The following is a 27,311-nucleotide window of genomic DNA, read 5'->3' as shown; positions in this document are numbered from 1 at the left end:
GGGACCATGATTTAAACAAACTTGAATCTACACTACCTGCAGATGCTTCCACTCAAAGTTGACCTTTCCTGGCCTAGTAATTTTTGAGAAGAAGATTTTTAAAGATTTTCTCTATATATTCCTATGTAAAACTTGATCCCCCAATTGTGGTCCCATCCTACCCCCGGGGACCATGATTTGAATAAACTTAAATCTACACTTCCTGAGGATGCTTCCATTTAAATTTGAGCTTTTCTGGCCAAATAGTTTTTGAGAAGAAGATTTTTAAAGATTTTCTCCATATATTCCTATGTACAACTTGATCCCCCAATTGTGGCCCCACCTTACCCCCGGGAACCATGATTTGAACAAACTTGAATCTACACTACCTGAGGATGCTCCCATTTTAATTTGAGCTTTTCTGGCCTGATAGTTTTTGAGAAGAAGATTTTTAAAGATTTTCTCTATATATTCCTATGTAAAACTTGATCCCCCTCTTGTGGCCCCTCCCTACCCCCGGGGACCATGATTTGAACAAACGTGAATCTACACTACCTGAGGATGCCTCCACACAAGTTTAAGCTTTTCCGGCTGAATAGTTTTTGAGAAGAAGATTTTTGAAAATTACCAACAAATTTTTAATAATTCTCAATTATCTCCCCTTTAGAAAGGGCGTGGCACTTCATTTGAACAAACTTGAATCCCCTTCACCTAGTAGTGCTTTGTGCCAAATTTGGTTGAAATCTGTCCAGTGGTTCTTGAAAAGAAGATGAAAATGTGAAAAGTTAACAACGACAACGACGACAACGACAACGACGACAACGACAGACAACGGACAAATTGTGATCAGAAAAGCTCACTTGAGCCTTTGGCTCAGGTGAGCTAAAAACAACGAATTTAAAACGACTTTCAATTCACATTTGTCTAACAAGACCAATCACTGTATACTGTCCATCTTTCCAGGTATAAAAATATCAAGAATAATTTGCAGGCCATCTGATCTCTTTATGTACCTTCACAATTTACATGTACATGTGTACATCCATATAATTTATACTAATTTGAAAGTTCTGAACTTTTCAAACTTACATGTACATGTATCACAAAAAACTAGCTTTTTGTTTGTGGAATCAAATGTACACCAAATCCAAGTAATTCATATGATGGAAATGATTCTCTTGGAACTAAAGGGAACTCATTAACACCAAATGTTAATGCATTAATATAAATATTAAATTTTTCTTTGGCCCTGTCTTTGAAATTTGATTGGATTTCCTTCATTTCATTAACTGTTCCCATGATCGATGAAGTGTCTATTTCTCCACAAAACATTCTATGATGTAAAACCATCCACAGAATTATAATGGATGCAATCTGCAGGGATTTCGATGGATGGGGTTGGAAAATTGGTAATGGGGCACTGCATATTAAAATGTCATTCACTGAATCATACATGATGATTCGAAAATCCTTGGGAGATATGAAAATGTTTGGAATTAAGAAATTTGAAAAATGTGGATGCTTTTTTCTTTGGCAAAAGGAAAAGACAATTGTTTGAGCTATAGCTCTACTTTCAGCACATGACAATGAAGGTTTTCTTTCAGAAGTCCTCCTTTCTGAGTATTCCTCATCTGTTTTATATTCACAATCTGAAATGAGATGAAAGACTCATAGGTTCGAATGTTTACTGAAATTTTTTTTATCCTATTTTGAATTCTCTAACTTTGGCTTATCAAGATATGTTCAAACTCTGCACAAAACATAGAGATATGAGAATAACAGATTGGACCATTGGCTGGCAATGATGCAAGTCTGTTGAAAAGTTTTATTTCATAAGATGCAACAAAATTTCCCTTCTAGCCAAGATATTTTAAGAGATTCAAAACATGAAAAGTGTAATCTCACAAATTGTAACATGCTTTTTAAAGCAGGTCTAAAAAGTAAAACAGATCTAGGGTAACATGATTAGAATAAGATCCATCATCTTCTCAGTTACATTTACATAATTTAGACTAACTTTTATTACGGTAGTTATTGAAGTAATGGAATAGAAGGTCATGCCCATGACCTTTCAAATATAAATACTTGTATATACCACAAATTCTTTAAATTTGCATATCTTGAACTACATATCAGGACTTCTTATGAAAACATGGAGAAAGAAAAAGAATCAGCAGTTCTGTCTTCAGACTGCATTAGACAAGTAAAAACAAATCAATGTAAATTTTGGATACATACTTCACATTTGATTGTCTCTCAGTAATGTTTGTCTTTTCTTATAAAGTAAAAAAAATAAAAGTTCCAAATCACTGGCAAAAACTTACCAGCAAGAATTTGATTGGATATCTTTAAGGTTATTTGGATATGACTGCCTGCTTTACCTAGGATTCTATAGAGCAATATTTACAAGTGGATCAAAGGACCTGATTTTATTCATATTGCATCTGAAAGAACTAACAACACTAAGCAAAACTGTAGTGTAATTTTTGTGACCTAAAATAAGCTTAGTGATATTTTCCTCATGGTTAATTTCTTAAATTGCTTCAGAATCTGCATAGAACAAAGACAACAAAAAGGTCATAAAAGATTTCAGTCTTATAAGTTCAGATTTCGTTTTAAATATTAAAATCCATAGCAAAACCTGAAGACTTGCTAAAGTTTGCCATATTTCACAACTATAATAATTATTTACTTCAGTGTTGAAATAATAGAGTAATGTGCATTTTAATACAGTTAAATTTTATTTATTTAAATGAAAAAAATATATATGTTAAACTAGAAATAACATCACAAGGTCAACAAAACTTTCCTTACAAAATAATAAAATTTTGTATGAATTGCACAAATTTTGTATTCATGTTTAAATGCAGTTTTTGAAACTAGGGGCAATCCAATCTTTAGGATGTTTTGAAAATACCAAAAAAAAAGAGGTCATTATATATACTCTTGTAGGTTGATTTCTACTTGTTGTCCTGAAGAGGGTGTTGACCTAGTTACATCACATTACATGAGTTGCCAAATCAGCCAGATTCAAATACAGTAGTAGCAACGTTATTGTTGACAAACGACACGCACGTTTCTGATACACGAACGATCATGCACGATACACAAACGAACACGCACGATACACGCACGATCACTAACTTACTGAATTTTCATGATACACGAACAAAAACGATAAAACACGCAACCGAGCATTTCTACACCATTAAACACGCAAAATCAAAATCAATTTTTAAGATTAGAATTAAGAAAACATATTGCTTTAATTTGTATTGCTTTATGTTTGTGTTTTATTGAAAAGCGACATGTACAGTAGTAATGCACTGTTTTATATTTTACGAGTAAACAATTTACACATCCATACAAAAAAAAAATATATGATTCATACACAAATACAATTTTTTGTCTCCATAACAAATTATAACTTAAGTGTAAATGAAATGAAGATAATGCACTAACTATACGAAATTATTTACATACGAGTTGACTGTTATGTAATCCAGTTCCCTTACGTACGATTTGATTATGCGGAATAGAGGTAAATTTGTCACCTTGTTTCATAGAATTTCGATTATACACATTGAATATTTTCATTATTTACAGTACATATTTTTTTCTAAATTTTTAAGCATCTATAAATTTTTTTATTTCAAACAAATGTTCAGATAGGAATGCGTATCGTATTATCATTTGAAAAAAAAACGTTGGGGATAATCGTTTAGTTTAAAACGGGGAGTGGGTAAGCTTGGCTGCTTTCATTCAACGTGCCGCTATTGCTAATATGATTAAAATTATGTGTCAAGACACAATGGATGCTTGATAGAGGCTGACTATAACATTATGCAAAACTAACTCGACCGAACAAAGGATTGAATAAGCTGTGGAAATACTAGATAAATGTATTTAACCACGATAGAGAGAATGAATGTTAACAATCAATGTTCTTCTATACAAAAAAAGTTTAAAATTCACATTGTTTTACAAAAACTACTTGTCGTTGTTTTAAGAATAAATCCTGACATTCCGTAAAAAAAATTACAAAACGAAAAAACCGCACAATCACGCACGAACACGCACGTTACACGAACGATCACCCACGTTACACGAACTATTTAACACGATTGGCTTGTCAACAATAATGTTGTTACCACTGTATACCCTCTGGTGTGAAGTTGGATATCCATGCATATACTGTACATCCTGCGCTACTGTGTTGATAATTTTGGGATTGCAAGTAATCATATAATATCAAAGTTATAGTCTTTAGATGTATTTAATAAAAATTAACACCCCTATCATACCATATTTATGGGATGCAACTGCTACTAAGCCCTGGCTGTCATTAAAATAAGAAGCAGCAGTCTCTGGTATTCCACCATTGGAAAGTAAAATGATGTCTATGGAACCATGCCACACCTCCTCATGACCTGTAAAGTCATAAACAAATTTCACTTAGAAATTGACAATGCTACATTTTCAGATTAATCATGTAAATGCCGTCATCTTCACAACTTTTAGAGGTAATCACAAAACTTTAAAAATGCAAAGATGATGCAGTCTTTCCCCAGAAAGACTGATTAGAATTTACTTAACATAAAGTGACTGTCATTCTTTGATTTTCAAATAAGATTAGTATTCCTGTTTATGAGAATTCTAAGAAGTTCGTAACATTCCTTTCATCAAATTTTATTTCACATTTTCAATGGGAAGCATAATTTCTTCCAATCTACCGAAGAAGTTTATATAGGGCAATGCTAACGTTACTATAATTTAATACATGTACATACATTGTAATTATTACCGGTGTCATATAATATTTTGAACCCCGCGATATATTGAACCCGGGTTCAAAATATCGCTGCGATATATTGAACCCCCCCATAAAATATTGAACCCAGGTTCAATATTTTATGGCCGCGATATTTTGAACCCCCCTCTTTTTTTCATTGGTATTGGAGAGGGGGTTCAAAATATTATGGCTGCGATATATTGAACCCCCTACCTTTTTCCAATTCCCATTGGATAGGGGGTTCAAAATATTATGGCCGCGATATTTTGAACCCCCCTTTTTTTTTCATTGCTATTGGAGAGGGGGTTCAAAATATTATGGCCGCAATATTTTGAACCCCCTCTATTTTTCCAATTCCCATTGGAGAGGGGGTTCAAAATATTATGGCCGCGATATTTTGAACCCCCCTCTATTTTTCATTGCTATTGGAGAGGGGGTTCAAAATATTATGGCTGCGATATATTGAACCCCCTACCTTTTTCCAATTCCCATTGGATAGGGGGTTCAAAATATTATGGCCGCGATATTTTGAACCCCCCTCTATTTTTCATTGCTATTGGAGAGGGGGTTCAAAATATTATGGCCACAATATTTTGAACCCCCTCTATTTTTCCAATTCCCATTGGAGAGGGGGTTCAAAATATTATGGCCACGGTATTTTGAACCCCCCTCTATTTTTCATTGCCTTTGGAGAGGGGCTTCAAAATATTATGGCTGCGATATATTGAACCCCCCTCTATTTTTCCAATTCCCATTGGATAGGGGGTTCAAAATATTATGGCCGCGATATTTCGAACCCCCTCTATTTTTCATTGCTATTGGAGAGGGGGTTCAAAATATTATGGCTGTGATATATTGAACCCCCTACCTTTTTCCAATTCCCATTGGATAGGGGGTTCAAAATATTATGGCCGCCAAAGGAAATTGGAAACAAAAGGGGGTTCAATATATCGCAGCCATAATATTTTGAACCCCCTCTCCAATAGCAATAAAAAATGGAGAGGGGTTCAAAATATCGCAGCCATAATATTTTGAACCCCCTCTCCAATGGAAATTGGAAATAGGTAGGGGGTTCAATATATCGCAGCCATAATATTTTGAACCCCCTCTCCAAAGGAAATTGGAAACAGTAGGGGGTTCAATATATCGCAGCCATAATATTTTGAACCCCCTCTCCAAAGGAAATTGGAAACAGTAGGGGGTTCAATATATCGCAGCCATAATATTTTGAACCCCCTCTCCAATAGGAATTGGAAACAGTAGGGGGTTCAATATATCGCAGCCATAATATTTTGAACCCCCTCTCCAAAGGAAATTGGAAACAGTAGGGGGTTCAATATATCGCAGCCATAATATTTTGAACCCCCTCTCCCAAGGAAATTGGAAACAGTAGGGGGTTCAATATATCGCAGCCATAATATTTTGAACCCCCTCTCCAATAGCAATAAAAAATGGAGGGGGGTCCAAAATATCGCAGCCATAATATTTTGAACCCCCTCTCCGATGGAAATAGGTAGGGGGTTCAATATATCGCGGCCATATTTTGAACCCCCTCTCCAATAGGAATTGGAAATAGGTAGGGGGTTCAATATATCGCAGCCATAATATTTTGAACCCCCTCTCCAAAGGAAATTGGAAACAGTAGGGGGTTCAATATATCGCAGCCATAATATTTTGAACCCCCTCTCCAATAGCAATAAAAAATGGAGGGGGGTTCAAAATATCGCAGCCATAATATTTTGAACCCCCTCTCCGATGGAAATTGGAAATAGGTAGGGGGTTCAATATATCGCGGCCATAATATTTTGAACCCCCTCTCCAATAGGAATTGGAAATAGGTAGGGGGTTCAATATATTGCAGCCATAATATTTTGAACCCCCTCTTCAAAGGGAATATTTGAACCCCTTCTCCAATAGCAATGAAAAATTGAGGGGGGTTCAAATTATCACGGCCATAATATTTTGAACCCCCTCTCCAAAAGAAATTGGAAACAGTAGGGGGTTCAATATATCGCAGCCATAATATTTTGAACCCCCTCCCCAAAGGGAATTGGAAATAGGTAGGGGGTTCAATATATCGCAGCCATAATATTTTGAACCCCCTCTTCAAAGGGAATATTTGAACCCCTTCTCCAATAGCAATGAATCAAAGGCCGGAACGGCCACAAAGGCGTCGAGCTGACATTTTTTTCTTTTATATAGAATGATACCAATAATTTGAATTTCTGTACTAATAGTCATATCAAATGATATTAGACTTAGAATAGAAAGTATCTGAATTATGTTTTCTGCTGCTTTAAAAACAAAAATCGGTATATTTTCTTATAAAAATAGGTAGTGGTGCTTTTTTAATACAATAACTCATCATAATTGCAAAAATCGAAGAAATTTCAAAGTTCAAAAATAATTTGTTTCTTTCTGCTTCAAACAGTCTTTGAACAACTTTCATAGGTTCATAATTTGAATACATTAACAGTGTGTCCCTAATTATAATAATAAAACATACATTTATTTATTTCAATGCCCGTTTGAAACAAGATTTCCTATGGTATGGTTGTTTACAAACAAATCCACAACACGTGCTATCTATAATGCTCGACCAAACTAACTGCATTATCGAGTTTACTTTTTGCAACGAAATTACTAGATACGTTTATCGCTTACATTTATTTTGGAGACCGTGCCCGATAACAAATAAATTTACATCTAAAATGTTATTTCTATCGGGCACGGTCTCCAATTAAAATGTAAGCGATAAACTAAAATAATATCTAGTGAATCTTTACACTTAGGCCTGATTGTATTCATCCGCCATTTCTTGATTAAGCAAATTTATTCTTATGCAATGAGTTGTCAATCACCAGGGAGGCAAAGTTGGGTTTTTTTGTACACAATTTAGTTGAATAAATGGAAAAAAAATCTTGCAATACGTTGAATACTTTTAGGAACTTATTTCTTATGCGCATTTAAAAGGCGGTGCAGCGCGTGAATTTTTGGACGATTGCCAATCCAGACGATCGCTAGAAGGCTGCCGAGCATTAGCTCGACGCCTTAAAAATTAAGGGGGGTTCAAATTATCACGGCCATAATATTTTGAACCCCCTCTCCAATAGCAATAAAAATGGAGGGGGGTTCAAAATATCGCAGCCATAATATTTTGAACCCCCTCCCCAAAGGGAATTGGAAATAGGTAGGGGGTTCAATATATCGCAGCCATAATATTTTGAACCCCCTCTCCAAAGGAAATTGGAAACAGTAGGGGGTTCAATATATCGCGGCCATAATATTTTGAACCCCCTCTCCAAGAGCAATGAAAATTCGAGAGGGTTTCAAAATATCGCGACCATAATATTTTGAGCCCGGGGTTCAATATTTTATGGGGGGGTTCAATATATCGCAGCGATATTTTGAACCCGGGTTCATAATATCGCATAATATATTGAACCCGGGTTCAATATTTCGCGGTATCAAAATATTATATGACACCGGTAATGCAACATATGAGAACACCTTTTCAAAAATATGTAAATTCATTTGCTGTAAATAGATTGCAACATTAATAAACATTTAATATGTTTAAACAACAAGGAAAATAGCTTACTTTAAAGGATAAACAGCAGAAAGAAAAAATATGGCAAATCAATTTGTGACAAACAAAATACAGTAATTTTAACAAGATTAACAATAACGATAAAATTATGGATGCCAGAAACATTTCTAGTTGCCAACTTGGACAGTACCTTACGTTAAGGCCCGTAGACCTCTTGTTTTTCAGCACAGCCAACTGATTAAGGTATCCGATCCATAATAGCCTCAGATTCAATGAATCTGGGTGCATAACAGATATGTATGGGCTTAATACTCTGTATACTTGGACATAATTTTCCTATTTAAGTATTAATATGTAAGAGTGGAATGTGTGCTAATTAATGACCTTTTCCTTTTTTTGGAGAGTTGTCCCCCTTTGCTTTTATTCTATAAAAATTAATTCTAAAAAAAAAAATACACGGATAAAATTTATTTTTATTAGTGTTTGTATTCCTAATGATAAAATACTTCTTTCCACCAAAGCATTTTTTGATATTCGTAGTAATTACTTTTTTATTTTAAAAAAATGTGCTTGTCTCCATAGACCTTAATGCAATTTTCATTAATTAATTACTGCTTAGTTAATAATATTTTTGAAAATTTCTCTCGGTAAATCTTTTTCTACTCTTAAATGCTTTCTTTAAATATCAAAGTATTAAATACATGATGAATATTCAAGGTTGTAAAAATTTGGTCCTAATATGGATCGGATACCTTAATTTTATAATTAAAAGCAGCGTACCTAATCCAGTGCTTCCAAATACTAGGTCACTATTACAATGATCAAATCCACATCCACATTTTCCTTTTCTTTCAACACCTGAATCAATGATGTAGGATTTTCCTGGAGAAAGCTTTCCTAAAAGGTGTTCGGCCAAAGCCATTAATTTTTCTGTTTCTGTGACATCCCCATCACCAAGATGCCCTTGTAAGATTTTGATGAGACTTTCTTCATGCTGACCTGAAATTAAATTTCTTTTAAAATTAAGTAACTCGTGAGAGTGTTCCATGTATTCACCACAAAGTTGAGAAATTTCTTACCCCTAACACAAAATAAACGAACATTAGGGCTTCTGTTAACCAGATGTACATGGATAGAGAAAATATACATGTAAAATGTAAATCTTGTGTACAATGAGGGCACAATAAAGTGATTTAAGGACGTTGTTTACTCAGGGTTTGAGTTCTCAAATCCGGATTGTTAAAAAGTTCAATTTCATGAGTAAAATTTGTTTTAAATACAAAAAGTATTTATGAAATGAATTATTATTGACATAACAATCGATATTTTTTCTAAATTATGGAATTAGGCTCTGACAAAGTTTGACTTTTAGCAAAACAGAGGAAATTCGGACTAAATTTTTCAGATTTTGTTTTCCACTGAAATATTTTTGGTAGTACTGTAATATTTAAAGTAAAGATTTTATTTGTTAGTCAACATAATTTTGCATATTTTTTGTTGGTTTTATCTTGCTTTTTCGTATAGATATTCGTATGGAAAACACTACAAAAATATTGAAAAATGTCTAAAAATGATAAAAGACACCATATCTCAAGATTTTGATCATTGACCTCATATAAATGTTATGCCAGCAGAGAAAGGTCAATATACTTAGTTTAATACTATAAATGTTTTAGCATTATCATCATTCAGTTTTTTGTTTTATTGAATCAAAAATGTGTAGTAATTTGAAAACTGATAGAGGAAATTCGGACTAGAATATCTATAAAAATTGTGAATGAAAACTTTATGCTTTGTATCTATTTAATGGCACTACCATTCATAAACTGTATTTCATTTGTTAAAGATTTAAGCAATTTGTATTATTTTCACAATTGAGAAAATCTCATTCCTAGTGTAAATTTTTTTTGGATTTTTCTTCAATTTTCAAAAAATATTCAACAGTTCAATGGCCATTAACTCAAAAAGTAGGTCATTGACCTTCTTTTTCGAAAGTGAAGAATAACACTACCATGTCAGGTCTGTGACACACAATAGTTGGTTTTTCATTATCATCAGTGGAAATTTTTTTCATTCTGAGTAAACGTCATCCTTAATCCAAATTTAAAGTTGTATTAATAGAATGATTTAAATTATATTTTTTGACATCATAGTTGTAGTATATTTATATGATCTAAGGGAAGTAACTGTTTGTGTATGAATGTATGAGTATGATTTGAGTAAGAGTTATGGTTCTTTGTGTGTATTGTTTGAGAGTATCATCCGGGGATTGAGCACGGGAAAATAGCCATGCTGATGATGTGTGCGTGCGTGAGAGCATGATGTGGACTTGTATACATGTGTCATGAATAAACCTATTCGTGAATTGATTTAATTCGATATATTCTTCAATGGCGACGAGGAGAATTTAGCCTATACAATGGCTTCGCTTATTGAACTGAATGGTGTTCAGAAGTTCGACCCAAACGCAGAACCATCACAGTTAAATCAGTCTTGGAAACGGTGGCATAGAAGTTTCGAACTTTTTGCGGTTGGAAAGGGGGTGAGTAACCCTGAACAAAGAAAAGCTTTACTGTTACATTGTGCAGGACCAGAAGTTCAGGATATTTATTATACGCTGAATGAAGTCCGTGCAGAGCAAGAAGATAGTGTGTATACCGTGGCTGTCAAAACGTTAAATAAACATTTTGAAAACAAAGTGAATGTTCCATATGAACGGTACGTATTTCGTAAGATAACACAAAGTGATAAAGAAACTGTAGAACAGTTTATAACGAAACTTAGACAGCAAGCAGTATATTGTGATTTTGCAAATCAGGATGAGCAAATTCGGGATCAGGTGATTGAAAAGTGCAGGTCTCATAAAATCAGAGCTAAGTTGTTAGAGAAAGGAAAAGACTTAACTCTGGAACAGTTGAGGACAATAGCTGCGACATTTGAAATGACAGAGGCACAGGCAAGACATATGGATACCGAATTAGTGGCATCAATAAATAAAATTCATGGACGTGGGCCTAAAACAGATAAACCAAAACGTACTGGTAGATTCGAGAACAGAAAGTATGGAAATAAGTGTTTTCGTTGTGGACGAGAAGGACACTTAGCCAGAGATCCATCATGTCCGGCAAAAGATAAGGAATGCAGGAAATGTGGAAATGTGGGACACTTCATGAGCTGCTGCTTAACGAAGCCAAAACAAGGAAAACGTATGGCACAGAAATCTCAAAGAGGAGGACAGATTCATACAGTAGAGTCGGAATCTGATTCAGATGTGTTTGCATTTATTCTGAAGACATCGGACAAGTCGTCAGACAAAGTTATGGTCAGTCTTGGAGGACATCCAGTGGAATTCGTTATTGATAGTGGTGCATCAGCCAATATTATAGACAAAGAACTGTGGGAAGTTCTCAAGAAGAAACGCCTAAAATGTTATTCTGAAAAGTGTGAGAAGAAACTCTATGCATATAGTTCTACAGAACCACTGAAATTGTTAGGAAAATTTCGAACACATACCTTGATCGAGGAAACAGGCAATGGTAGTGAAGAAGAATTCTATGTGTTGAATGGAAAAGGACCAGCACTGCTAGGCAAAGATACCGCTACGAATCTAGGAGTTCTTAAACTTGGTGTCAACAGTGTACAATCATTTGACATTGTTCGTGAATACCCAGAGTGTTTCCAAGGAATAGGAAAGCTGAAAAACTTTAAGTTAAAGCTGCATATTGATCAGGACGTAAAACCTGTTGCCCAAGCTATGTACAGGATTCCATACAGTTTGAGAGAGAAAGTTGGAGAGCAACTTGATGACCTTGAATCTCAGGATATCATTGAGAAAGTGAATTCTCCTACACCTTGGGTCAGTCCAGTCATTATTGTACCGAAATCCAATGGTGACATCAGATTGTGTGTCGACATGAGACAAGCCAATGCTGCAATTATTCGTGAAAGACACCCTATTCCGACTGTGGAAGAAATACTCTACAATGTGCATGGTAGTGAAGTGTTTAGCAAGTTGGACCTTAGAAGTGGATACCATCAGATTGAGTTGGAGGAATCTTCAAGGGAGATAACTACATTTGTAACATACAAAGGCCTGTATAGATATAAAAGACTGATGTTTGGTATTTCATCAGCACCAGAAAAATATCAGCAAGTGATTTCACAAGTATTTCATGATTGTGAGGGAGTACAAAACATTTCAGATGATATTGTGATCCATGGGCGTGACAAAGCAGAACATGATAAAAGACTTTGTAAAGCATTGCAGAGAATTAAAGAAAAAGGACTTACGCTGAACCAAGCAAAGTGTGAATTTAGCATGAACAAAATAACATTCATGGGACATGTGATGTCTAAGAATGGTATTGGGCCAACAAGTGACAGGATCAAGTCATTACTGGATGCAAAAGAGCCAACAAGTGGATCTGAAGTGAAAAGTTTCCTTGGACTTGTAAACTTTAGTGCACGATATATACCAAACCTAGCGACTGTGTCAGAACCGCTGAGGAGATTGACAAAGAAGAATGTGAACTTTGTATGGGGACGTGAACAGAAGAAGAGTTTTGATACGTTGAAACGTTGTTTGTCAAATGTGGAAACTTTAGGACACTACAGGTTAGATGCAGAAAAAACACAGTTAGTGACAGATGCTAGCAATGTAGGCCTTGGAGCAGTCTTACTTCAAGTGCACAAAGGTGAAACGAGAGTCATCTGTTATGCAAGCCGTACATTGTCCGTGGCAGAACGCAATTATTCAACAACAGAGAAAGAAGCTCTGGCAGTTGTATGGGCATGTGAGAAGTTCCATATTTACTTGTATGGTGTAGAGTTTGAGCTGATTACAGATCACAAGCCATTAGAAGTTCTTTATGGAAGAAAATCTCGACCAAATGCACGAATTGAACGCTGGTTGTTGAAACTTATGGCATACAATTTCAAAGTGCATTACTTACCTGGACATCAGAATATTGCAGATGCATTGTCACGTTTGGTGGAAAAAAAACCTGTGGAAAACAGTAACTCTGTGGAGACTGAACAATATGTGAAATTTATAGCGAGGGAAGCTACGCCTCATGCATTGTCTACTCGAGAAGTAGAAGAAGTTTCAAAGAGGGACGAAGAACTTGTCAGAATTCGTAGATTCATTAAAGAAGGGGAATGGGAAAAATCTTGTGTTGACTATTTTCCATTCAGAGATGAATTTTGTTCTATTGGATACCTTGTGTTACGTGGATCTAGGATTGTGATTCCGAAAAGTTTGAGAAAACAGTGTGTTCAGTTAGCACACCAGGGGCACTTGGGCATTGTTGGGACAAAACAACAACTTAGGACGAAAGTTTGGTGGCCTGGTATGGACAAAGAAGTGGAAAAGTACGTGAAATCATGTCATGGATGTCAGATTACTAGTGCATATCCAAAACCGGAGCCAATCAGTCCAACACCTTTACCGACGGGACCGTGGCAAGAGTTGGCAATTGACTTACTGGGACCATTAACATCAGGGCAATATGTGTTAGTTGTAGTGGACTACTTCAGCCGTTATTATGAAATTGAAATTACCAAAGACATTACAAGTGAGAAAATCATTGATGCTCTAGAGGGAATGTTTTGTAGACACGGAATTCTATATCAAATTACATCTGATAATGGACCACAATTCAAGTCTAAGTTATTTGAGGATTATTTGACAGATAACTGCATCAAACACAGAGCAGTTACACCATTACATCCGGCTGCAAACGGGGAAGTTGAATGTCAAAACCGGTCATTGATGAAAAGGATTAGAATTGCACAAGCAGAATCTAAGGATTGGAAGAAAGAAATCCGGAAATACTTGTTTGCATATCGAACAACTCCACACAGTACAACTGGGGTGTCACCTGCAGAATTGATGTTCCGCCGTAAACTGAGGACAAAATTACCGCAAGTAGAGAATCTACAAGAAAATGTGTTTGATGAAGAAATGCGAGATAAGGATGTGTATTCAAAGTACAGAAACAAGCTGTATGTTGATGAGAAACGTGGTGCAGTGGATTGCGACTTAGAGCCTGGAGATTCAGTCCTTTTGAAGAAAGCAGTCAAAGACAAAATGGACACTCTGTACCATGCAGAGCCATATACTTTGGTACAGAAAACTGGAAACAGCTGTGTTGTTAAATCACCAGAAGGAGTCACATTGAAGAGGAATAGCGAGTTTGTGAAAAAGTATCATTGTAATCAAGAACCGGGAACTTCCGAAAGTGATGTGTCCGATATTCCAGAGACTTACAGTGAACCGATCATTGTATCGGCTGATACATGTGATGAAGGACAGCCTTCTGTGAGGGAACCTATCGCAAGAAAACCAACAGAGCCAGTCTTGAGAAGGTCAACCCGTGTAAAGATAGTTCCGCAACGTTTTAAGGACTTTAAAATGTGAGCCGTGTCTGTGTGTTTCCGTGTGAAATTATTTGTATCATGGACTGTGAACTGTGACTATCTTTGTAAATTTTGTAAACTCTTTATAATGAACTGTGACTCATTACTAAATGTAAAAAAAAAAAAATTTTAAATGTTTTTAGAAATATTGGACAGTATTAACATTAATATGTTTTTCAGTATAATAGTTAAATCTTGCAAAGGGGGGTATTGTAGTATATTCATATGATCTAAGGGAAGTAACTGTTTGTGTATGAATGTATGAGTATGATTTGAGTAAGAGTTATGGTTCTTTGTGTGTATTGTTTGAGAGTATCATCCGGGGATTGAGCACGGGAAAATAGCCATGCTGATGATGTGTGCGTGCGTGAGAGCATGATGTGGACTTGTATACATGTGTCATGAATAAACCTATTCGTGAATTGATTTAATTCGTTATATTCTTCAATAGTCTTTTTTATGAACATTACTGTATGCCTGAAAAGTTGTAAACTATGCAGGTTGAATCTAAGTAGATCATTACCAAGTTGAAAGTACTTCTTCCTGAATTATAATCTGACATCATGAGTTAAAGTAAGTTATCTTAGCTAACGTTAGGAAATCAATTCTGTTTATCATTTGACATTTTGTAGCATTGCTGCCTTACCCTTTTCTTTGAAAAAATCATCTAGAATTCCTAATGCTGCAAGCTCGTGTTCTTCCAGATCCCGTTTATTCTCTTTCACATCACGTAAAAGCTGAATCCCTTTACTGAAGAGCTGATTAAACTCCAAAATCAAGGCCAAGTTGTTCTCATTCAACACAGTTTTCACATGACAGTTCGCCTCTGAAAATGCACAACTCATCGATGCGTTGCAAAGTGGTCCTAATTGAAGAATACCAAATCTAGCGGTACTAAAGGGAACCAAATCTGATAGGTACGTGAAAATCCTTTCGTCAATTTCTCTGCCTAAGTTACTTTTGTTATGTTCATCGCCCCGATTTCTTTTAAAGGGTGGCGGTCCCTCTTCGTGTTTAGTTGCCATTTGAACGGACCTCTTTTAATTAGTTCGTTAATATGACGGTTGCAGTGCAGTTACTTACTCTACTTTCATATTTCCTACGCAATTCCTAAGCGGTTGTCATTCAGTTCGAATGCGGGACGTTTCGCTCCTAAAGTAATTTCGCCCAAAGACGTTTCGCTTGGGACGGTGCCATAAATTTGATTTATGGCAGTTACTTTTATTTCATTGGAAGCGAAATCAATATAAAAATACTGTTTTACAAATTCAAACTTTTTATTTCCACATAGTGCATATAAAATTACAAATGTACCTAATACTAGGCTCTTCCGGGAACCCATCACAGAAACAAATGCATGTGGTCTATACGTATATCATATGCGTCCCTGGGGAAACACAATTATTCCCCGACACCCCGCCCCCAGGGAATTATTTCTGGATCCGCGCATGTAAAGAATGCACCCCAACTTCTGCCCCCAAAGTAAAGTGAAAAAAAAACACTCCTCTCGTATCAAAATGGTTCTTTGGAGATTTTTTTAATTAAAATAACAGACACATGCAACTGAAGGTGCAGGAATTTCAAGATTCAGAGGCGATGGGGCCGGGTTCCTGGTAAGGGTTGGCCCTGGCTCGGCAAATAAATTAGATTGGGGGTAGGCTAGGGCGAATCAAGTATTTTTTAAAAATTATTTCTAGCTGTTGTAGGCTATATAAATTATTTTCAGAATCTCTGAAACTTGGAAATTCATAAGGAGGTGGGATTCTGCCAATCAGGGACTCAACAGAACATGAGTTGACAACTTATTTGCATGCACATTAAATAATATATTTATATACAATAATACATATTCTGTATGAGCGAATGAGTATAAAATAAATAGAAAGAAAAATAATAGGCCCATGGGCCACACCACCAACCTGAGCTTTTCTGTCCAATTCGTTTTGAGAAGATTTCTCTCTATATACTCCTAAGTAAAATCTCAACCCATCATTGTTGCCAAACCCTATCCCCGGGGATCATGATTTGAATAAACTTGAATCAACACTACCCGAGGATGCTTCGAATACCACTCAAGTTACAACTTTCCTGACCAAGATAATTGGTTTTTAAGAAGAAGATTTTTAAAGATTTTTCTCTGAATCTTATGTAAAAATTCGACTCCCCCCATTGTGGCCCACTCTACCCCTCGGGGATCATGATTTAACCAAACTTGAATCTATGTAATCTGAGAATGCTTCCACTCAAGTTACAACTTTTCTGACCAAGATAATTGGTTTTTAAGAAGAAGATTTTTAAAGATTTTTCTCTGAATCTTATGTAAAAATTCGACTCCCCCCATTGTGGCCCACTCTACCCCCGGGGATCATGATTTAAACAAACTTGAATCTATGTAATGCTTCCACACAAGTTACATGTACAACTTTCTGGCTAATTGGTTTTTGAGAAGAAGATTTTTGAAAAATACCATTTTTTTTTTTTTTTTTTACATTATATTGGTTTGCAGTATGGTATATAACATATCAATTGAATATTAAACATTGTACAATAGAAGGAATTTTGTCAAACGCCACGCTTGTATAACATGTATATAATCAAAATCATATATTGCAGATAACTCTATATAATTCTTAATTATCTCACCTTGAAAGGGAGCGTGGCCTTTCATTTTTGATAAACTTAAATTCCTTTTACCCAATAATGCCTTGTGCCAAGTTTGGTTGAAATTAGCCCAGTGATTCTGGAGAAGTCGAAAATGGAAAAAGTCTACAGACAGACGGACAGATAGACGGACGCCGAACAAAAGTGATCAAAAAAGCTCACTTGAGCTTTTATCTCAGGTGAGCTAATCATTACTGTACAATCATGTAAGATGAAGATTTTTTAATTTGAAAAGATTGATAGTTTGGTTTTCCATTCAAACAATAACAGTTTAATACCAATATATGATTGTACTTTTCTTTTTCAAGCAAAATCCTATTTTATTCAAGCCAATGTACATCTTATTGTACCATTCTTCCCTCGTATTCATCGGAAAAGTCAATTTAAAATCAAAACTTGATTAATAATTAATCTGAATCATGAGTTAAACACCCTTTTACAATCCCACAGCAACATAACAGCGCAAAGATGGTTAGTACTAGTATTACTGGAGACAATGAGACGAATATGTTGATGTAAAGGCGACAGTATATGTAGAAAAAGTATTCCGTGCAGGTAGAGTTTTCTCTCCTTTGTACATGTGACATGGTTGCTGAAAAAAAAATCCAATCAAATGTAAGCAATTTTTAATATTTTGGTAACCAGTATCTCCACCGTCAAAAATAAAATCAATATGCATCATTCTACAACTAAGGACTTAGTCTAATGAAACGATTGCTGTTCGTAAGCATTGAGACTAAATTAATAAGAGTTGTGTTCATAAACATTCAAATACTAGTATTTTATTCTCATCCAACTCCTACAAACCTTTTACTTGCAAACCACTTAACGTCAAGGCAATGATGTAGAAAAATGCCGTTAAGGCATACGTCACAAAAGCATATTGGAAGGTCGGAAGTCCAGACCGGAAAAGACTGTAACCGTGCGCACGCCCAATGCTGCAGAAAATCATGACGCCTTCAATCATGGATATGACGCCCTGTGCCAACATCAGACAGGAGAACAGAGCGTCGTTCTCTGGACACTCAATAGCCAGCTTTCCCCCTGTGAATTGATAAAATGCATTTTTGGTAATGTTTTGATACAATTTTGAACAATCGGTTCAGCAGAGACTGTAGTTGCATTAAAGATATATGGCTTTCGGTATACTGGTATTGTCCTTTACTTGAACATAGATTCGCACAAAAAATATGACATTGTCTGTTGTACAAAGTTTGATTTTTAACTTTGCTTGAAACCCACGGTTGGTTACTCTTCGTTCCTCTTTCCATCGCGGGAACGAAGCGTATAATCAGCCGTTGATTTCCGACGATAGATTTTCAAGAATCTAAATTTTTGTATATGACAGTACGAAATATTAAAAAATTCTACCTTATCATCAAAACAAGATGACCATTTTCCCCCAACATATACATGTACATGTATGTGCATTGTGTTTTATAAAGCACTGTTTAAGGAAGGAGTCTTTTCTGGTTTTCGACTTGTCAAACGTAAATTTGATTAATTGTTCATTAAATCAAGATGAAAGGAAATTAAAATAGTATATTTTTCTTTCTTTTTTACTATCATACAACTTGGCATAGAAAAATGTAATCAATGTTTAGAATGGAACAAGGACTATATTTTTGGCGTAATATTGGCGTAGGAAAATATCACATGTTCCGCAATTCAGAATTGCTGCAGATTATATATATATAATGAGTCTGTTTTAGCATTTTAAAAACAATAACAATAATGTTGGATTTTTTTTTACTAATGTGAACTAATAATATGATACTTGGGTTTCAGAATATGTTTTTAAAATATGATTTGCCTATCAAATAACATTTTTATAAGCTTTTTAAAGCGCCCATTCTATACATTGATTTTTGTGAAAAAATCACTAAAATCAGTTTTTCTCTCTTATGAAACGGTCAATATATTAGCTTTACTGTCAATTTATATCTTTATATAAAGTCTTCATAATACATAAAAATTAGAAATATTTTATTATTGGAAGCATAAAAAAATAATCAAAATTTCTTCAAAATTTAAGAAAATTAGAGGAAATGCGGGCTAAGCAATATCAATTTTAGTATAAATATTTATTCCAATTTAGTAGTATAAGCTGATAGACACTCTCATGGTCTATGATTTTATTGAAGATTTGAATCTTCAAATCTTAAACAAATGTCTACAGAACTATAAAGAGCTACACTTATTTTTATCACTCTTTACGTTGAGGAAAAAGGTAGTGACCTTGACCTGACCTTTATCCGAAAACTAAAAGGTCAAATTTAATTAAACTGATAGAATCATTAAGTAATATGATCCGTTTGACTGTGTCAAAATTTCATGCATTTATTATTATAAGGAGTATGTTTGATAATAAAAAGACTCCTTCCTTAAAACCCTTTGAATATAATGACGTCATGATTCACATAAATAAAGGCAACCAATTAAGCTCCTGTTTTAAATTTATCATAATTAAATAATGCATATTACATGTATAAATAATTAGATTCTAATCAATATCGGGATTACACGACTGTCCTTTGGCAGCTAGTACATATACATATATCAGAGTAAACGGGCAAAAAAACTTAAAGTTAGCTAGACCATTGGTGAAATTTGTAGTGTTCTACTTGCCTACAATGAAGTCCACAATACCAAAACCCGACATAATGAGAGCAGCACCTGTATAACACAAAAAAACTACTCATTACTAAATTGACATTGTCAATAAAATCAATGGTTGATACATACCTACAATCATATTACAATACATTTTAATTAAAATATTTATAGTACCTATAAACGAGAAGATTTTACGAAAATTAATGATACCAGTAAATAAAAAATAAGTTTCTGGCACCGCTTTATATAGTATTTTAGAGAGGGGTCGATGTCAGAAAGTGGTGTATTAAATGTCATTTTTGGATTTCAGAAAATGATGTTTTGTTATAGAAAGGTTCATTAAAAAATTAATTACATACGTTCTATTTCTAAAATGAAATCAGAAACTACTTCAAAAATGCTTAACATGGCGCAAAAAAGTAAAGCTTCAACTAATATATAAAGTTTGTAACAGTTTATCGACACGCACATGGTGAATTGGAAGAAAAAGCAGATGTAATAGATAATTTTTAATGTAAACACAATTCTATTTATTGGAAGCAGATACCGGTATGGTTTATAAATAGACGTTCTTCTCACTTACCCATGACGATGTTTGAGTAGTACCGTGAACAACAGTTGTAACAGGACGGTGGACAGCATTTACTAAACTTGTCATTGCAGATGTACTCGGTGTTATATGGACTCGAACATTCAAAAGTCGACATGATCACTGTTACTATTAATTTCTGCTAAAATAAAGACATTATTATTATGACGTCATGTTTTAATTTTTTTTAATTAAAAATAAAAAAAAACCAACCCTATAAAACCTATTTTTTAAAACTTTTTATTGTAATTATTCATTATGTGCAAACTAGATGATTAAACGAAATTCTGTTTAATATCATTGGCGCCTTTAAATACATGAAATTAACTTAAAAATAATTTTTCATAACTGTTGAAATGTCTCAGTGATACACATTTCGATCTTGTACCGCGAGACTACAAATATATGTATCTTCAAAGAGTTCCACCACTTTACTAGCATAGAAAAGTAATGATATAATTGCAATTTTATCATAAACGGCCTGTTATACATGAGTGCATTAAATGGAAATGTAGAAAATAATTTTACATGTACGTATAATACATGTGTAATAAAGAAACTAGTAGTTTCATTATATTTGAATTATAATACATCACTGGTACTTACCTTCGGAAATAATTCGATGCAGCCCTCTAAATTTACCAGAAAGGCCTTTTTTTTTAGTTTGATAAGCCAAACAAACTCGTATCTTGATTATCTAGTTTACCTCCTGTACTTTTTATGCAGTACTCAAGTGTTTTTGATAGCGTTACTCCTTTTCGTGGAACCATATCTTAGATTAGATAACACAATATGAATTATACAAACAAAATACCTTGACATTTTTTGCCGATAATTACATTAATTCAAATATGATGTAAATCAAAGTAATGTGCTATATTTATTACAGAACAAGTTATCAATAAATAATTTAACGATCGCCGAAACCCATTGGTTGATAACCATTATGCCTCGGTCCTCTCTCCATGACTCAACCGACACACTCAATACAATCTTTTAAAATGAATTTTGACAATTTATCATTTCAGATTTGAAAACATAGATTAAAGTATATAACGCAAAGTGATGTATCTAGGGATTAGAGGCAATGGTAAGAATTTGGGAAAGGACTTGAAATCCGATGACTTTAAAGATAATTTATTTTTGTAAGACCAATTAAAATTATGTCATTCAAGTTTATGATTTAGATTAAAGGAGTAACTCGAAGATCAAAAATGTCTGGGAGGGATCTAAAAAATGAGAATGGTAGTGACAACTGCTCCAGATTTTGCATGTGATCTTTACATAAACATAGGTCAAACATTATTTTAGAAAAGGTCATGTGTATAATGGCCACATAAATAATACTAACCCTGTATGTCTTATCAGTCCATTACTTAGATAACCAAGTTAAGTGATACTCTAGTATTCAGTATGATAGCCACATTTTCAGCCTTTTTTGTTTTTCTATTTTTCAACTCATTCGCGGGTGCCCGCACGCTACCAAGGCGATCAGATGGTACGTGGATTTATTTTTAAAAAGAGCATCATTTTAATGAGGTTTTCTGTAGATGTATGCTCACTTTAAACAATATTATGCAACGTGAAATGCATTTTTCCACTTGAAAGGTATAAGAGATACCCATTTTACTAACCTTCATCGAAATCAAACAATTAAAAACAAGAAAATTCACAATTTATTAATTACATGTGGTTATTGAAAACAACGACTCCATCGTATTGATTTCATTTCAGTAAAGTTCATGGACGTATCCATGGACATTGTTTTCTTTTCAGTGTTATATATGTATGTTGCTAATTTATATGTGAAATCTACATTGCAACATAGTTTCATAAATTCTCTTACTTTTGCAGCATGCGCAGCCGCACCAGCCGATATTCTCTTTCTGTTGGATTCTTCCAGAAGTGAAGGGTCAACAAACTTTCAGACTCAGAAGGATTTCGTTTCTAAGTTTGTGAACTTTCTCAACATAGGACCAAACGATGTGCAGGTCACGGTTGGAAGTTTTTCAACGGCCGCTTACAGTTTTTTCAACCTTAACACCTACCAAAACAAGGCCAACCTTTTACATGCTATATCACAGGTAAAACATACATTGAATCGTAACAAAAAGCTTAATAGCTTAAAAAGCTTAAAAAGCGTAATGTTTCAAGTAAAATCTCTCTCTCTCTCTCTCTCTCTCTCTCTCTCTCTCTCTCTCTCTCTCTCTCTCTCAAATCTCTTTGAAATCGCTTTTTTTAGAGAGACTATTTGATTTTTATATCCTTTTATATTTTTTTTTCAATTATTTTTGAAAACGAGTAAAAAGAATGTATATAAACTGGTTGACATTTAACACTGCCCTATTTGGATATATTATGGAGTTATTTTTATTGATTTTCACCCAATTTTAATCGAATGCTACAATGACATGCTAATTTCCTTTGCTAGTGATCATTGGCGTATAACTCATCTCAACCGAAGGTTCAAAAAAGAGCTTTTCAGATGATCTGCTGGCAGTCGTCTATCCGTCATCTGCCTGTTTGTCTGTTTAAAATATTTTGTTCCAATTAAAGCTTCGTGACGAAAAATATGTTTTTCTTCACGAAAGATTACTTAGAGCGAGCGGAAGTAAATACAGATAAATATTTGAGATTTTATTTATTTAAGATACCTTACCGTCCAGGGGGAACCAATACATTTTATGCCCTGGACATGGCTGAACACTACTCCTTTACCACAAGTCACGGTGACCGTTCAAACGCTCCCAACATTGTGTATGTGATGACGGATGGACAGTCCTCTAGTCACTCCTGGACCCACAATGCAGCACAGCACCTAAAAAATTCCGGTGTGAAGGTGTTTGTCATAGGTGTGGGGCACGTGTCAATTGATGAGTTAATAGACATGGCGACTGATCATGAACACGTGTTCACAGTGGATTCTTTCTCTAAATTACCATCGATACAACACCTTGTTGAAGCAACATACTGCGATGGTAAAACTGTCTTTGATGGCTTAAACATACTGAAAATATTCTTATTTATAATTTTTGTTCATTTTGTTCAATATAAATGTTGAATATAATTTCATTATTTTGTTATTGTACCTCAAGTTTTACATATCTGAGACAATTTCATATGTATCAAACTATTTTCTTAAAACTCTCTTATGCAATAAGAAATTGTATGCATGCGATATTTGTATTTTGCATTTATATATACATGTACTAATTTTTATTCATTCAGTGCTGGTAGGAAGAGTGTGTATCGACAAAGTAGACTACTGTCACAGGTACTCTAAAGCACTGTGTTTCCAGGAAGATTATATTGCATGGGCCCAAATGAACTGCCCAGATTACTGCGGATTTTGTCAAAGTATAGAAGTAGTTTTATTTGCAATTTTACAATACTTCGTAATACTTAAATAAACATCATTACTGTTTCTGCCTTCCTTTACCTAGTTCACACACCGAGTCCTACAACGATGAAGCAAACAACCGCGACCCAGAGGATCACCACACCGAGTCCTACCACACCCTCAACTACCACCACCCAACCACCGACTACCACTACACAACCACCCCCAACCACCGCCAAAACCACGGCGCCATCTACAGAAGGTTTTTATTTTGATCACCTAATGTATAAACCATTTCACAAGAATTAACTGAGATTAATTGAGACATTAAATGTCAATAACTGAGTTGTATTTTTATCTTTTAAATTAGTCAATTAAATGAAAGACCGTGTAAATCGTCTTCTTACTTAATTTCATATGATTATCAATATATTTTTGTTAACAAAAATATTTCAATTTTGCAATTACCATTCCTTAAAATCTCTGTTCTCCAGACTTCTTTTCCTCAAGAATCTTTAAATAAATTAAATATTAATTTGGAATTGTGCACTATATATTTCTGATCAACGTTATCTTTCCTTTAATATTCAGAACCGACTCCAAGTCCTATATCCGAAGGTGAGATATATGTCTCTGGGCAGCTACAAGTCCGCTATGTTCACATGTACTAATTTCTATTTTCATTAGTACATGTTTATTACAATGTACATATACTTTTTTTTCATCAGTAAAGCTTTGCACTCACTACACGTGCTTGTTTACTATCGTTTGACTGAACGATGTAAACATTTAAATTCTAGATGTTTTAGAATTTTTCGTATGATGCCTTTGTCGGTAATGATTGAAGGTCCATGTATTGACAAGTTGTCAAATTGTGCTGCATATGGGGAGTCGGTTTGCAGCAGCTACAGACATTGGGCAATAGAAAACTGTGCCAGATTCTGTCTCTTTTGTCATGGTAAGGACTTTATATTAACCCATATAGTCGATGAATGATAGCTTGTTTTATGAAATTTACCTGAGTTATTCTTTGCTGTAAATTCCTTATATTGCGTTGAACTTTTCTCCTTATTTCTTATAGTTTTCAACTCTTAGAAAATAATGGCGAGATTTTAAAAGTCCGCTAAGGGTGCTTCTCGCGATTTTACGCGGATATTAATTCCTCGCGTTCAATTAGGAATTTACAGTAATTTGCTCTATAAATCGTCATTATAATAGAAAATTGCTGCATGGTTTCACTATAAAACATAAACTTTCAAAACATATGACCAAAAGACAAGGCAACACCCCTACACGTGCAAACGTCAACAACAAAATCAACAACAACAACAACAACAACGGAGAAAACGACCGCCCTACCCACAACCACACAGAGTAAGAAAATTCCCTTTAATTCGGAAATTATATCAAATGATAATTAAAATTGAAATGCATAAAAAAGTTTGTATATGCGAAAAAATGTAATAAGTATACCAGCTATATCAGAAAACTATAATTAAAAAGAGTGAACTTTTGTAAGGAATCTTTTGACTTTCAAATGTTTTACCATCGTTTTCCAGGAACGTATGACGTCTGTGAAGATAAAGTTGACAAATGCAGCTCTTACGGGCCAGACATATGTTTCAAATACACTTCCTGGGCGGCGATTCAATGCCCCAGATTCTGTTTATTTTGTACACGTAAGTTTCATGTAATCAATAATCACAAATACATATGTAAACATTGACTCTATTTTGCTATATTTTGCAGAAATACTCTAATGGTTTACATTAAACTCTTAAATTTTCTCGATTTTTTTAAAATAAAATTTCATCTATTTAGACTTCAATATAGACAAGCTTGACAGTGAAAATTTCTCGGTCAGATATTTACTTATATATACTTTAAATATATTCTACCACCAAAATTGAGTTGTTCTCTAATTCTACCTGCATAAATATCGTTGATATTTCTACAATATAATACATATCATACATTATATTTCTATAAAATTAATATATATTATAATTATACATAATGATTATATTTCTATTGTGAATTAACCGAATGAAATCAAATCACATGTAAAGACATACTATCTTATGAAGTCCCTTTCATTTGGACATAAATATTGTTAAACAGTTGTTAAACAAATTGTTCTCAATCGTTCGTCACAATGAAAGCTCTATGCCATAATAATTAGTGATAACTAAATTTGAGGTTCTCCTTTAGCTCTCTAAAATTCCGATAAAAAACGCCGACTTTTCTTATACAAGTAGGCTAGACTCATGTAAGTATATTGTCCTTTCCGATATATTTAATTTTATCAAATAAAATATAATACAACATGCCTATATACTTCAATTTATCGGAAAGGGCAATACCTTGTCAACTCCAGCCCCTTCCACTTCTCGGGCTCTGGGGGAATTCATCATGTTATCAATTTGTATTTATATCCCAATAAACATAAAAATAAAACCCTATTCTTTTATTTATCATTGTTAATATACATGTATATCTTAATCCATTCAGCTGAGACTACCACGACACCGCCCGCCGCCACAGAGAAATCTACCACAGTAACCACACCACAGTCTACCACGCGGGAGTCAGGTACATATACGCTTATGTAGAGAATACATGAAAAAGATTGTCGTTATGAATGACCGGAAAGCTTTTGTTTTTTATATGAATAATTACAGTATTTTATCACGCTGTGTAATGCATAAAGGCCTATACGAAAACTTAAAAAATTATTCATAGTCTATGTACTTTATATTTTTAAAATCACACTTTATAGATAAAAAAATCTAAATCAAATCTTCGAAAAATCTAACGGGGCAGTGCATGTGTGATTTATATTAAAAGGAATAAAAGATGAATTTACAATTTTTCAATTTGTTTGAATCATAGCTTCGTCAACAAACTCGATGTCATCAAATACTCCAGTCATAATGGTATCGGGGACTCAGAGCGTACAAGGAACTTCTCCAAAACAAATTGAACTTTCCTCAACCGTTGATTCTCAAGAACTAAGTACTTTAATTTTGAAATGCTCGAGAATCTTGAAATAAATAAACGATAACAAAATATTCAATTTGATTGATACTTAAATAAAAATTCATACAGCATAACAAATTTGAAACAATTGCACGGATTAATTTATATATTGGAAAACGTATGCTATCAAAACTTGTGTTTTTCTTTCCATAAATGGAATCTTCAAATATACAGAACTGTTATTTTAATTTAAATTTTCATTTTTTTCAGCAACCAATCCTCACATCATTATTATCGGCCGAAAATAATACGAGGGGACTCAAAAGGAATTGTCTTTATTCATCGAGTTCAACTTCATTTTATGAAATAAATTTCATAATAATATCCG

The 27,311-nt window shown here is 34.3% G+C and overlaps 3 protein-coding genes across 5 annotated transcripts; 1 reads left to right on the top strand and 2 right to left on the bottom strand.

The window, feature by feature from the left end:
• Positions 1 to 963: 963 nt before the first annotated feature.
• Positions 964 to 15,849, bottom strand: LOC105343305 (uncharacterized). 2 transcript variants are annotated; one of them, XM_066075548.1, is made up of 5 exons: positions 15,385 to 15,849; positions 9,102 to 9,320; positions 4,284 to 4,409; positions 2,304 to 2,368; positions 964 to 1,628 (listed from the first exon to the last, which is right to left on the bottom strand). In XM_066075548.1, the coding sequence occupies exons 1-4, from the start codon at positions 15,761 to 15,763 to the stop codon at positions 2,361 to 2,363; spliced, it is 732 nt and encodes a 243-aa protein (XP_065931620.1). In that variant the 5' UTR covers positions 15,764 to 15,849; the 3' UTR covers positions 964 to 1,628; positions 2,304 to 2,360. The 2 variants fall into 2 exon arrangements, with proteins under 2 accessions (XP_065931620.1, XP_011448923.2); XM_011450621.4 differs by lacking the exon at positions 2,304 to 2,368.
• A 1,372-nt stretch (positions 15,850 to 17,221) lies between these two features.
• On the bottom strand, positions 17,222 to 21,577 carry LOC117681619 (uncharacterized). 2 transcript variants are annotated; one of them, XM_066075550.1, is made up of 5 exons: positions 21,211 to 21,577; positions 20,599 to 20,727; positions 20,028 to 20,075; positions 18,207 to 18,443; positions 17,222 to 17,991 (listed from the first exon to the last, which is right to left on the bottom strand). In XM_066075550.1, the coding sequence occupies exons 2-5, from the start codon at positions 20,720 to 20,722 to the stop codon at positions 17,807 to 17,809; spliced, it is 594 nt and encodes a 197-aa protein (XP_065931622.1). In that variant the 5' UTR covers positions 20,723 to 20,727; positions 21,211 to 21,577; the 3' UTR covers positions 17,222 to 17,806. The 2 variants fall into 2 exon arrangements, with proteins under 2 accessions (XP_065931622.1, XP_065931621.1); XM_066075549.1 differs by having other exon boundaries at positions 20,599 to 20,746; positions 21,211 to 21,576.
• Positions 21,578 to 21,906: 329 nt separating this feature from the next.
• LOC105343303 (uncharacterized) lies at positions 21,907 to 27,307 on the top strand. Its single transcript, XM_066075547.1, has 12 exons — positions 21,907 to 22,102; positions 22,459 to 22,688; positions 23,255 to 23,582; positions 23,833 to 23,961; positions 24,048 to 24,206; positions 24,536 to 24,562; positions 24,792 to 24,902; positions 25,220 to 25,318; positions 25,504 to 25,623; positions 26,456 to 26,536; positions 26,837 to 26,959; positions 27,194 to 27,307. Exons 1-12 carry the CDS (start codon positions 22,018 to 22,020, stop codon positions 27,229 to 27,231), a joined length of 1,530 nt encoding a protein of 509 aa, XP_065931619.1. The 5' UTR covers positions 21,907 to 22,017; the 3' UTR covers positions 27,232 to 27,307.
• Positions 27,308 to 27,311: the final 4 nt, after the last annotated feature.

This window comes from Magallana gigas, chromosome 2 (genome assembly GCF_963853765.1).
Source record: "Magallana gigas chromosome 2, xbMagGiga1.1, whole genome shotgun sequence".
Lineage (NCBI taxonomy): Eukaryota > Metazoa > Mollusca > Bivalvia > Ostreida > Ostreidae > Magallana > Magallana gigas.
The sequence above is the reverse complement of the archived record's forward strand: the minus strand, read 5'-3'. Positions and strand labels throughout refer to the sequence as shown.

Excerpts from the sequence above, each read along its gene's own strand:
- LOC117681619 (XM_066075550.1), bottom strand. The coding sequence starts at position 20,722 with ATGTCGACTTTTGAATGTTCGAGTCCATATAACACCGAGTACATCTGC. Across the intron at positions 20,076-20,598 it reads CTACTCAAACATCGTCATGG|GTGCTGCTCTCATTATGTCG; the intron begins GTAAGTGAGAAG and ends TGTGTTATACAG. Across the intron at positions 18,444-20,027 it reads TATTGTGGACTTCATTGTAG|GGGGAAAGCTGGCTATTGAG; the intron begins GCAAGTAGAACA and ends ATCAATTCACAG.
- LOC105343305 (XM_011450621.4), bottom strand. The coding sequence starts at position 15,763 with ATGGCAACTAAACACGAAGAGGGACCGCCACCCTTTAAAAGAAATCGG. Across the intron at positions 9,321-15,384 it reads TGATTTTTTCAAAGAAAAGG|GTCAGCATGAAGAAAGTCTC; the intron begins GTAAGGCAGCAA and ends ATTTAATTTCAG. Across the intron at positions 4,410-9,101 it reads ATTTGGAAGCACTGGATTAG|GTCATGAGGAGGTGTGGCAT; the intron begins GTACGCTGCTTT and ends ATGACTTTACAG.
- LOC105343303 (XM_066075547.1), top strand. The coding sequence starts at position 22,018 with ATGATAGCCACATTTTCAGCCTTTTTTGTTTTTCTATTTTTCAACTCA. Across the intron at positions 23,962-24,047 it reads TTACTGCGGATTTTGTCAAA|TTCACACACCGAGTCCTACA; the intron begins GTATAGAAGTAG and ends TCCTTTACCTAG. Across the intron at positions 25,319-25,503 it reads CCTACCCACAACCACACAGA|GAACGTATGACGTCTGTGAA; the intron begins GTAAGAAAATTC and ends ATCGTTTTCCAG.